This window comes from Canis lupus, chromosome 38 (genome assembly GCF_011100685.1).
Source record: "Canis lupus familiaris isolate Mischka breed German Shepherd chromosome 38, alternate assembly UU_Cfam_GSD_1.0, whole genome shotgun sequence".
NCBI classification, from domain to species: Eukaryota; Metazoa; Chordata; class Mammalia; order Carnivora; family Canidae; genus Canis; species Canis lupus.
The window spans coordinates 23924974-23938331 of NC_049259.1; the positions used below are offsets into that span (position 1 = coordinate 23924974).

Here is a 13358-nt window from a genome sequence, read left to right on the forward strand (position 1 = left end):
TAGATGCTCTGCTTTATCACTTTTCTATGTTCACCTCTGGACTGTGAATTCTTTGAAGACTGCACCTATTCATCTTTGGATTCCCTAAGATGCCTGGCACATGCCTTGCTTTCCTCTCTCCTCTATGAAACCTCAAATCACACTGATTTTCCTGTATCTGTGTTTCTCAGATCTACATTAAATAGCAGGAAAGCTTTAAATAGTCAGAATCCCACTGATTGAACAATCAGGTTTGCCATCCTCTTAATCTCCCTAATCACAAGGACTCGCCTCGACCCCTGACCCCTGAGAGATTTTGTTTCAGTCACAGGGTCACAGGAAATCCTTGGGATGATCATTAAAATAGGATTTGTAGGCTCTTTGCATTTCATTAGATTTCAAGCACAGCCTCTAGTGCTGGCAGATGGATGAGGTTGAGATGGCCATATTTTGAATTCACCCAAAACTCTATGGAAAAACTCAAGCATGGATTTTAATTTTTAACAATTTTCTGCCAAAGGAAACCTACATCCTTGCAAACATACCGGTTATCCTGGGATTCTGAGAATCTGTGCTGCCTTTTTGATGGAGTTAACACAACAGTGGTGCTAATAAATTGGAATTTCTCAGGCAGATGTGTGGGCAGGAACAAAGGCTCTTATGGGTTTTAGAATGTGGCCTTTCTCTTTCCTTGGTAGTTCTTATTTACTTTCAGAAGAGAATGTGAACCTCTCAGTCTAATCATTTAAGTGCTCTATAAAGTTCAACTTCATCAAGTATCCACCTTTTTTAGACACTGCACTTTTCTCTGGAGCCCTCTAATCTAATAAGTCCTTGGAGTAATGGTGCGCTCCTGGTATGTCCTGCAATCCTGATCTCCTTTAAATTTTTTTTTTTAATTTTTAAATTTTTTTTTAAAATTTTCATTTATTTATGATAGTCACAGAGAGAGAGAGAGAGGCAGAGAGAGAAGCAGGCTCCATGCACCGGGAGCCTGATGTGGGATTCGATCCCGGGTCTCCAGGATCGCGCCCTGGGCCAAAGGCAGGTGCCAAACCACTGCGCCACCCAGGGATCCCCCTGATCTCCTTTAAACCTCATCCTTTAAACCTCTGTTTGGTACAATACTTCCCACACTTCTACTCCCTGCTTCTTCCAATTAGAATTCATCTTTTCTTCCTCATTTATACATTAAGTATGTTGTTATACCTCTGCAATGCATTTATCTCATTTTGCCCTGCTATAGTTACTCACACATTGAAGTCATTGGAGAAGAGCCTTTTGTGCATCCTTCTAAAGCCTTTGCATTTATTAGAGACTCACATTTTCTCTTCCTTTCCAAAGATGACAACACTTGCCAGTGACTGGGCTGCCCTGCTGGGACTGTGGAACCAGCGACAGCATCAGTATGTGCAGTGCATGCTCTTGCACCTCTTCTATCGTGACAGTGAGCAAGTGGACAGCTGGATGAGCAGACAAGAGGTAAAAGGAGGGGCTCAGCAAGTGTCCAGAAGCCATTTCTCCCACCCCTTATTTATCACATGACTACCATCAGCACCATCACAACCACTTCTGTAGGCTGGAGATTGTCCTAGGAAGTGGAGGGTGACCTACAAGGACAAGAGGCTATTACAATTCCCTCGTGAACAGATACCTAAAACAATACCTAAATACACAGCAGAGAGGCGTTAACTTCAACTGAACATAGAGCTGAATGAATATCAAAATTCTAAGGGGTCAGGAATAGAAAGTTGTGACAAGTCAGGCCAAGTTAACCAGAAATTTCCTGGAGGAGGTGAGTGGTCCTCTTGAGGCAGCATTGGGAGATTGTAATGGTGCTTGGATTAGTGAGGACAATTCTACATGGACAGAACCAGAGACAAAGATGGTGAAGTTGTGTGGGAGGACTGGGGAGGAGTCTGAAGTTCCTGCTGCTCGAGGTTGGTCCCTACCCACCATCCCACCACGTGCTAATCCCACCTTGCTCTTCTACCATCTCCTCACCATCCTAAGTCTTTGTCTCACAGATGTTCCAAAAGCAGTGTTTCTCACCAATGATGAAGAGCTGAGATGTATCTCTCTACCTTCTATAGGCCTTCTTGGAGAACGAGGACTTGGGGAACTCCCTAGGCAGCGTGGAAGCCCTTCTTCAGAAGCATGATGACTTTGAGGAGGCCTTCACCGCCCAGGAGGAGAAGATCATAGTAAGCAGTGGGCCCTGGTGCTGGCTCTACGGCCACCTCATACAATATGAGGGTCACACGTAACATGAGGGTTCTTCTTAAAAGAGGAAACACCCAGAAAAAGAATTATACCCATTTTTGTGATCACATTTCTTACTCTACAAAGCATACTTAGAAAGTTTTTAAAGATTTTTTTTTTAGCCATTTACATTTTCTGACAAAGTGCATGATTGTTTTGTTTTTTCTAGTGTAAATAGATATTATTGGATCCATATCTGATACAGAATTATTACTTGGAAATTTGAAATGTATTGTTTACATTTTTTAGGTTTTTTTCCTCTCCAGTAATGTCTCCATTTAGTTTTCTTTAGTAAAATCTAGATGTCTAAGCGACATCTATTCTTTTCCTATATATCTTCAGCTTTGCATTTCTCATCTACTGAGACCACGGTTTTCCTGTGAACCCTTCGTTACAATGTCCTAGAAACTGGTCAATGTAGAAGCAGGGCTCAGACAAGTGTGGGAGGATTTTATTGGTCCAATGTACTGTATATCTTTGGCTGTACCCTTGGCTGATGTTGGCTTTTAATTCACGCACATGCACATATACTACCACCACTGGCAGCAGCCACACCATGACAATAAAATTCCAAGTTATGTTAATCTATAGTCAGTATGGTGATTAATATGGTCCCTTATCCATCCATATGTTTGCTCTGTTTATTTTCAATGGTAAAAGATTTCATTGTACAAGATAAGTTATTGCTTATAAAATGCTATCATTAATTTTAGATTATTTTCCTATCCCCAATCACTCTAAATTCTAACAATTTGAGGAGCTCATGAATGAATATGAAAAAAATTTCTGACCCTTATTCCTATGAGGCCAGAGATGTACATATAAATACGTATGACAGGTCAAGAGAGAGAAGGAGGAGGGAGGGAAAGGGAGAAAGAGAGAAAGGGGCTTGCCACTGGATATAACCATATCCAATGTGCTTCCTCTTGAAAATTCAAGAATAAGAGTACATGGGTGTCTCAGTTGGTTAAGTCTTTGACTCAGTTTTGGCTCAGGTCATGATTTCCTGGTCATGAGATCAAGACCCAAGTTGGGCTCCACGCTTAGTATGGAGTCTGCTTGGGATTCTTTCCCTCTCTCTCCTCCTCTGCCCCTTTCCCTACTCATACATATTCTATCATCTATCTATCTATCTATCTATCTATCTATCTATCTACCTACCTATCTATCATCTATCATCTATCAATCATCTATCTATCAACAAATAAATAAATACAATCTTAAAAAATTAAGAATAGATCAAATATCACCTTCAAGTGACATCAAAATTCATTTACTATAATCTAGATATTAAAAATATTGTGACATAAAAGAGGTTAATTAATTTATCAAATACACATTTTAAGAGAGAATTTGTAATAGAAATCAGAACTAGGACCTAGATCTCTGATCCTGAAAGTTGTTCTCTTCCCATATTACCACATTTCCTCTTTAAACAGCTACTAGCCAAACGGTGACTACTTACTCGGGGTCACTGAAGAAAAGCCACTTTGGTTTTTATTGTTTTTGTTTTTCAGATCTTAGACAATAACGCAAAGAAGCTGATTGATGGTGGCCATTATGACTTGGAGAACATTGCTGCTCTTCGAGATAAAGTATGTCAGAAGCCCCAGATATGTCTGCCTGTCTGTGGCCTGGGGCCCGAGGAGTGTTGGGGCCCCGGGGACCAGGCTGGGCAGTGAATCTCATGTGTCCATATTTAGCTTTGCTGACCATGGGTGTTATCATGGGTTTTTCAGCTCTTGGCCCGACGGGATGCCCTGCGTATGAAGGCTGCCACCCGGCGCAAACTCCTAGAGGATTCAAGGCTTCTGCAGAAACTGTATGAGGACTCAGATTACCTAAAGAATTGGATCACCAAGAAAAAAAAGTTGGCAGATGATGAAGATTATAAGGTAAGCAAGGTTTTCAGACCCTGGGCGTACTCATCAGGACTTAGCTTCATGGGACTGGAGTTTTAGAGCTGAAAGGACGCCAGAGGTCAGCAGATGAGCCTCCTTTACAGAGAAGGGCCGTAAGCCCCTCAAGGCAAGATATTTCATTAAAAGCCAACCAAGACCCTGGTTTCTGGATTTCCTGTGTCTTCCTGCCTCTCACTTCTTTGCTTGCTCCAGCACAACTTCTAATGTTCTGTAACAGAATGGGGGTAGGGAGGGATTGCTCCTTATTTCGCTGCTTTTTGTCCCTTGGCCACCTCTGCTGCTCCCTTCTGCACCCTTATAGTACAAAAACATTGTGTTTGATCATCATGTACACTCAAATTTGCTAAAAGCCACCAAGAGCCCAAAGGTAACCTCAAGGTTGGGCATAATGTAGAGTTACACAGTTTTGTAGTTAAAGTGGAACAACTCCTTATTTTTATTGATGAGGAAACAAAGGATTTGAATTGGAAAGTGACTTGCCCAAAGTTATCCAGTTATTTAGAAAGCATTTTAACATAAGCATTAGAAGCATGAATTCTGGAGAAGGTGATCCTGGACTTGAATTCCTTCCCTGTTCTGTCTCAGTTTATGTGATTTGGGGAAATTCTTGACTTATTTCTGAGCTATAGATTTCTCTACCTTGGAGTTATGTAAAAGATATAGCTTTTACTCATAAGTGTCATTCAATATAAACTATTAGACACAAATGTATGTACTTATAAACTTTCACATTTACAATCAAGGCTAGAATTAGTCTCCTTATTTCTAGGCCAATACCTATTCCCAATATTTACTTTTCTAAACATAATTCCATTTCAAATGTATACCTCAATCCTTTTATTTCTATATCTTTATAGAACTATGAACATCTTATCTGTACCTTTCACTTTGTGAAACTTGGAAATAATAAGCTTGTGTTCTCTGGAGGAGGTGTGGTTCCAGGGTATAGAGAGTAAACAGTTCTTCTCCAAATGAGGCAAATGGATGGATGGCTAATGCATGAGGATGGAAATGGGAAAATTTGTCATCTTTCATCACAGCTCTTGTTCATCTGTTTTGTTTCTTAAATTCCACATTTGGGTGAAGTCTTATGGTATATGTCTTTCTCTGGCTGACTTATTTCTCTTAGTATGATATACTCTAGATCCATCCATGTCATTGCAAAAATATATATATATAATATATAATATATATTAATAATATCAATAATATTGATAATATATAATCAACAATATAATATAATTAATATATAATATATAATATAATTAATATATATAATATATTATCAACAATAACTAAACTATGGACAGAACCCATATACATATGTATCTATCAGTCAATGGACATTTGGGTTCTGTCCATAGTTTAGTTATTGTTGATAATTCTGATTGATGGTTAAAATTTGCATGGGGTGCCGTATATAAAATGATCTTCAGGAGATATCTAGGCTCTGTAGAAATGCACGCATGATTAGCCATGTGTGCCATGTGGCTAGAAGGAGGGATTGGCCACATGAGTTTGCTCACATAATCTGGCTCAGTACTTGGACTATGACAATTCCCTTCTTTCCTCTCCTTCATGTAGTTGTGTTTATAGTGAAAGGTAACCCCTATCCTCAAAATTTCTGCTCCTCATTCTTCAGATAATAGTTTCCTTTGTTTTTGAATTTAGGATATACAGAACTTGAAGAGCCAGATTCAAAAGCAAAAAGAATTTAAAATGGAACTGGAAGAAAATCAACGCCTGCTTGATACACTAGAGAAAACTGGCCAGGAGATGATCGAGGCTGATCACTACGCCTCGGACAAGGTGAAGGTTCGTGTAAGTGAAGTTGTTGGCCTCTGGAAGGAGTTGCTGGAAGTTACAGAGCAGAAAGGTGAGAAGCACAGGTTTTGGTAAAAAAAATTACCTCCTAAATCCTGGAACCTACCATCTTAATCTCTATTGCTTTAAATTTGCTTGGTGACTGCCATGAGAAGGGATGCCACTCATTTCTTCTTGTGTCGACCAAGAAGTTTTTATAACCCAATCTAAATTTAACACATTACATACGTACAATTTTATGTTTTCTTCATGCATGTATGCTCAAGTGAAATTACTTCTGTTTACTTCACTTTGCTCCTGCCAATTTTTTTCTTTCTCCTGAATAAATATTCTTAAGCCATGAATCCAGTATTGGCTACACACCTGAAACTAGTGTCCTTAAATTAGGTTCTACATCTTGGGTTCTATAGATAAGATATTATGACCCAGGTTATTAAAGTTGACATTAAAAGGTTGCCAGTACCACATGTGATGTTCCTATAATATTTTACTCTTATAAATGGGGCTTGATGACTTGCATTTTTCACCAACTGAAAGTGTTCAGGCTCTGTTGTAAGGTCTTTAAAAAAAAAAAAAACCCCACACATCTGCTTGAATAATTTCTTACATTTAACCTCACCTCTCTCAAAAATTCATGCAGTTGTGACTAACAAATAATGAGGTTTTCCTGTCAATATTCTGCTTGTTAGACACAGACTCCATCTATGGACATGACTCTGCCCTGGTTATAGAAGAGATATACCATGTTGGTTCTTTTAGATATCATCCTAATGTAATATTTGGTTTGGGAAAAAAATCCAACCTGTAGTAGCAATAAGATGTTACTACTATTCCTCACCATCAAGAGAAATTAGTAATTGCTTCACAGAAATAATGCAAATAATTGTTGTAAGGTCAAAGAATAAAGAATTTAGCTGAGAATGCTGTGGATAATCAAGACATTTTCTGGAAGAGAAAATTGTGAGGCATGGCTCATGATGAAGGACAGGCATCATGAAGGGCTGGCAATGTTCTGAGAAAGACATTTATAAAAAGACAGTTCAAACCTTCAAACAGAAGCAGTCCCAATTTTATACTTCTTTTTTTCCACAAAGATTTTATTTATTTATTCATGAGAGAGAGAGAGAAAGAGGCAGAGACACAGGCAGAGGGAGAAGCAGGCTCCCTGCACGGAACCCAATGCGGGACTCCATCCCGGGACCTCAGGATCATGCCCTGGGCCGAAGGAAGGCAGGTGCTCAACTGGAGAGCCACCCAGGTGTCCTCCAATTTTATACTTCTCTTGGGAAATACAGAGTTTGGGTTAAAATCCCTTTGAAAAGGAGGTCTCAATAAAGAGTAACACATGATGTACAAAAATATTCAAGATGGTTAGGACCTGATACAACAAGATTGTACCTCCCCACCGCAGAATAAACTGATTGTTTATCTTTGTTTTGAGAATGAATGTTACTAAATTTTAAAACAATTACCATCCAGATTCTACAAATTTAAGGTGATTTTTTTGCATAATCACATGAGGGATGGATATGTTTTTTTTCTAAATAGATTATCAAAGTATTATATTTCTCCTTAAGCTCGATGGAAGGTACATGACTATGTGATGGGGGAAGAGTCATGGTCCCTGTCTCAGACGTAATGCCTCATTCCAGGGACCCAGCTGTATGAAGCCAACCAGGAGCTGCAATTCAAGAATACTGCAGAAGACCTGGAGCACTGGCTGCGGGAGGCAGAGCAGCAGGCCGCCGCCGAGGACTACGGGAAAAGCCTGGCAGACGTGCAGAACCTACTCAGGAAACACGGCTTCCTGGAGTCCGCTGTGGGCAGTCATCAGGTCCGTTGCCAGATCTTGGCCAGCACAGGCCAGAACGGCCATGCATGCGCTGAGCACACAGGTAGTAAGTCACTCTCAAAAGAGAAAGAGCAAGAAGCCAGAGGTAAAATTCCAGCATTGTAGTTGGTCAGCTGCCCCTTTCTAAATCTTGTCTAGTGTAACCATTTTCCGGGGGCTGTCATCTCTGTTGGGACCCCGAGTCTGGTGGGACTTCGTGGGCTCTCCCCTTTATGGCATCACACCCCCACTGCAGAAACTTGGGCCTCGTAGTCCAGCTCATCGCTCGCTGGTTATGCGATCTTTGGTGCATCTTTTCACCTTCTCACATCTCCATATGCTCCTCTGTACAATGGTCAGCATTACCTCTTCCTGTTCTGGCACTCCACGATTCAAAGCTTGAAAATAATCTTTAATCCTACTGCTTTTTTAGTTCAGAACATTGAAGGACGTAGCATTGAAGTGATTTCCACAAGGTGACAGAAAAAAATTGGCATCAGGGGCATCAGGGTGAGGACTAGGATGTGGATGGGTAGGCTCCTAGTGTCAGGGTTATTCCTCTGACATCCCACCAGACTGTCACTTGAATTTATCCAGTGAGTTGTTAGAGTGTGGACCCTGGGGGATTTTCTGGAGAACTCATGTCTAGTTGACTCACTTTCTTATTGGAGGGGTCCTAGCTTGATCCCTCTGTTTTAGGAAACAGCTGTTCCCTAGAAAGTCCTACTGGTCTGTCTTGTTAAAATACACTTTTAGGATGTCTGCTCCTCTGTTAAATGGGAAAGACAAATAATATACAGGACACAGAAAACACGAAACAAACTCAGTCTTAGATAGCTCCAAGGGTGGCTTGATGGAGGTTGAAATAAGGTAACAAAACAGTGAGATTCCTTTTCGAAGCACCACATTTCATCTCTGGGGCATTGTTCCCGGGATGCCACAGACTTTTTTAGCCTGGGGAGTTTCAGCTTGCAGCTCCTGTGCAAGGGAGGAGGGCGGGGGTGGGGTAGGGAAGGAGACAGAAAGGCTCCTTCTGTTTCCCTTGGGGCCATGGTTAATAAGGTAACAAAACAGTGAGATTCCTTTTCGAAGCACCACATTTCATCTCTGGGGCATTGTTCCCGGGATGCCACAGACTTTTTTAGCCTGGGGAGTTTCAGCTTGCAGCTCCTGTGCAAGGGAGGAGGGCGGGGGTGGGGTAGGGAAGGAGACAGAAAGGCTCCTTCTGTTTCCCTTGGGGCCATGGTTAACACTCCAAGGCTCTGTGGTTTCCCTAATTTCCTTGGCACCCTCTCTATATATTCTTTCTGAAATGAGGTTTAAGAATCACTTTCCCATAAATAGCTCTTAGTCCTGACTTCGGCATCCCCTGCCACTGTCTCACGGTTGTGATTAGAAGTTGTCACACAGTACCTGTGGCATGCGGAAGCCACCCTCCCCCTTCCTACTAGAATGACAGCACCTCCTGACCCCTACTCTGCCTCTCCCTCAGGATCAGATGGACATCCTCAGAGACCTGGCAGCATATTTTGAAGAAAGAGACCATCCTGATGCTGGGGACATAAAAGCAAGGCAAGAGTCCTTGGTGTCCCGGTTTGAAGCTCTGAAGGCGCCAATGGGCATCCGGAAAAAGAAGCTCGTTGATTTTCTCCACATGCATCAGATCTGCAGGGACACAGAGGATGAGGAAGCCTGGATCCAAGAGACTGAGCCTTCAGTGGCTTCCACCTACCTTGGTTAGTCCCTGAGCATGAACGGGCTGAGACACGGAAGACCAGGGGCTGCAGGCTGTTGGAGAGATCTGGGACAATCTGGGACATGCTAGTGGGGGCCTGGAGCGTTTACTCCCGCTCTTCCCTCTCACACTCAGGAACAATTTTCCTGTCTTCCATAGAAGATAATTTTTTTTAGATTCATACTGAAAACTTTATCCCCCAAAATAAGGCATGAACAGTGCCATGAATGGAAGACCTCGGGGAAAGCTGGAGTGGCCAGCTTTTTGCTCCTTGCTCTAACTTATGCTCCTGCCAAGGCTCTTGACTGAGCAGTCATGGCTGGTCCTGGAGGTACCAAGTGACTGTGTTTGTAGTGTCAGCACCTCCCATTTACAAAGATCTCAGCTACTACAAGGAGAAAAGGGAAGGGACGGCAGTGAAAGTCCATACTTTCCTTTCCTTTGGGAGCCGTCAGTTCATCACTACTAGTGCCAGGACACAAGTGGAATGCAAACTCAGTACACGTGTACTGGAGACATCTATGAGGAGCTGATGACGGTGGCAGTGGAGAGGCCAGTCTGGGAAAACTTCTAGAAGAGAAAAGACCTCCTTGAAGGGTGGATGGGCATGGAGAGTTCCCGGAAAGTCATTTAGTCGGAAGCATAGGGAAGGCAATTTTGAAGGGATGGGAGATAGAGAGGATGAAGGTGACATCTGGAACTGGGGGGCTTTGAGGGTGGAGGAAATTAACAATGCACAGCATTTAGCCAGTGCTTGTTAGTGTGAGCAGCAAGGGAGGCATGATTTATAAGTTATTTCTAATCTTCACAAAGAAAACTTCAAAACACATAGCATGCCATTTTCACAGCGAAAAAAACCTAGCTTAGAGGATTTAATAACTTTCTGCCACCCATAGGAATCAGCAAGTAAAAGATCCTGCTTTTTACACCATAATGTAAAATTCTGAAAGAAGATGGATTGCATGGCATTGGAATTTTAGCTGAAGAGTTACTTGCCTTTCTATCTATACAGTGACTTATTATTTTTTGTAAAATAGTGAGTTGAATTTTCCTAGTACAAAGAGGCAAGGGAAAGAATAATGCTGGGCAGAGTTATTTGGACAAAGTGGTATGAATTTCAGGAAGCCCACTCAGTGATTACAGCCTCAAAGGGAAAAACGTGTAGCTCCATGAGTTGTAAAGAAGTAGAACAGCCTCTTCTTATTCCATACAATAGAACAACACCAGCCCTTGAAATTGTCTTTTTCTGTAGGCAAGGACCTGATTGTTTCCAAGAAGCTTCTGAACAGACACCAAGTCATCCAGGATAACATTGCCAGCCATGAGCCACGCATCCAAATGATAACGCAGAGGGGAAATAAAATGGTAGAGGAAGGTAGGTATGGTTCAGGTTGAATTGGCCAGTCATCGCTATGCTAAACATCAGGGAAGAAGTTTGTTCAATTTTAGGGCTTCATGGGAATTTAAAGATATCCAATTCACCTTCCCAACGCAGAAACCCCCAGTTGGGCACCTCTGACCGATACAAGGATGTTACAGTATTGCTTATATATTCCAATAACAGGAACCTCCCTGCCTCACAAACCAGTCATTTGTGTTTTTCAGTTAAGCCAAAATTATTAAATAAAATATTTTATGATAATAATCAATTTGCTCTTCTGTAGAAGTTACAGAATTTATTATTATTTTTGGGGATTTTATTTATTTATTCATGAGAGACACAGAGACAGAGGCAGAGACACAGGCAGAGGGAGAAGCAGACTCCCTGCGGGGAAGCCTGATGTTGGACTTGATCCCAGGACCCCGGGACCATGCCCTGGGCTCAACCACTGAGCCACCCAGGGGTCTCGAAGTTACAGAATTTAGAATTTAAATTATAAAGCCCCAAAACAAATCAGGTCCTTTTCCCGCATGGAACTTCCAGGTCTGTGAAGACTTGCCTTGGGTTGCCAATATCTTATAGTCTTGATAGTTAAAAGCACCATTTCTTTAAATTCTTTACTTTATGTAGTCTCAGTATCTCTCCTCCTCCTGGTTTCCCACCTTCAGAAACTGCTTAAATATGACGTTCCAGGTGTGCTGTAAGGAAGGTAGATTGCACTGGGATCCTTCCTCCCTTGATTCAAGAATAGATTGTGGCCAATAAAGAAATAGTTGCCAGCCAGCATCCAGTTATCAAAATATAGCTTAAAATGCATATTGTTGAGCAAAAATTAAGATCTCAACTGAGTGATTCAAACCTAAAAATGTTTATTTATGGTTGCTATTTTACTATAATGACTCATTTTTTTTTCTTGAAATCTCCAGTTGTAATTGTGGATTTCACCTGTTTCTTTCAGTTGTATCAATTTTTGTTTTATGTATTTTGAAACTATGTTATTGTGTGCATATATATTTAGGCTCATGTCTTCTTGATTAATTTAAATATTTAATATTATGATATACAGCTCTCTTTATCCCTGGTTACATCCTGAAGACTACTTGATGCAACTTTATTACAGCCACATCAGCCGTCTTCAATTCATGTTTGCACATTATGTTTCTCCATGGTTTGGCTTGTACTCTGTTTCTTTATGTTTAAAGCAGATTTCTTATAGACAGGATAGAGCTAGGCTTTGCTTTTATGTTATGCAATTTGGTAATCTCTCCCTTTTAATAGGATTGTTTAGACCATTTGCATTTAAAACAGTTATCAATATGGTTAAGCTTAAATCTAGCATCTTACTATTTTTTTCTTTGCCTATCAGTTTCCACTTTCTTTGGATTAATTATGTATTTTTTATGATTCCATTTTATCTCCATATTTGTTTATTAGCTATAGTTCTGTGAGGCATGTGTGTGGGGGAGATGTGTGTATGTATGTTTATTGTAGAGTAGGGATTCTCCAATTGTGGTTTTGTGGGCTTCATAATGATGCTAAGACCTTATTTGCCTTTTTCATATTCATTCTTTTGTAAGTGCACCATGAAATTTTCTGCACAATGTTTGATGATGCCTTTGGTATAATGGTTAATAGAATATATAGTTGTATGTTCTTTTGTCTTGAAATTTTATGTTGAACTATCAAATTCTACACCAGAAACCAATTTTATCATATATGTTACCTAACTGAAATTTAAATAAAAACTTGAAATAAAAAAAAATTATAAAAGGATTCTGGGAGCAAAAATTTAAGAGCCACTGACCTAGGATTTAAAATATAGATCTTTGGGATCCCTGGGTGGCGCAGCGGTTTGGCGCCTGCCTTTGGCCCAGGGCGCGATCCTGGAGACCCAGGATCGAATCCCACGTCAGGCTCCCGGTGCGTGGAGCCTGCTTCTCCCTCTGCCTATGTCTCTGCCTCTCTCTCTCTCTCTCTCTCTGTGACTATCATAAATAAAAATAAAATAAAATAAAATAAAATATAGATCTTTAAAGCATCACATTCTAACTTTATATAATGTCATACATACTATTTCATGTGCAGACTGAGATCCTTAGGCAGTATGTTTCCACTTCTCTTATTTTCTCCTTTGTATACTGAGGTCACACATCTTAATCTTACATGTTATAAACCCCACCATGCACTGTTTCTAATTTTGCTCTACCAATCAATTAGCTTTGAGATTAAGAATGGAGAAGAAAAAGTGTTTTATATTTATTCACATATTTGTGTTCTTCATTCCATTGAAGACATTGATATTTTTACCTTATAACTTTTCTTCTACATTAAGAGCTTTCCCCAATAGCTCTTGTAGTGCATGCCTGCTAGCCATAAATCCTCTAAGCTTTTGTTGGTCTAAAAGACTTCGTAAATTCTTGTTGA

The 13358-nt window shown here is 40.6% G+C and overlaps 1 protein-coding gene across 1 annotated transcript in view; it reads left to right on the plus strand.

Moving 5' to 3' along the window:
- The window catches only part of SPTA1 (spectrin alpha, erythrocytic 1), a 67205-nt gene that overhangs the window by 12222 nt on the left and 41625 nt on the right, over window positions 1-13358 (plus strand). Inside the window, exons 11-18 of the mRNA XM_038586401.1 lie at window positions 1324-1461; window positions 2073-2183; window positions 3759-3836; window positions 3981-4136; window positions 5835-6039; window positions 7640-7821; window positions 9311-9554; window positions 10806-10928. Of these exons, the coding sequence (XP_038442329.1) occupies window positions 1324-1461; window positions 2073-2183; window positions 3759-3836; window positions 3981-4136; window positions 5835-6039; window positions 7640-7821; window positions 9311-9554; window positions 10806-10928 (1237 nt within the window). The remainder of the gene's footprint in view (window positions 1-1323; window positions 1462-2072; window positions 2184-3758; window positions 3837-3980; window positions 4137-5834; window positions 6040-7639; window positions 7822-9310; window positions 9555-10805; window positions 10929-13358) is intronic.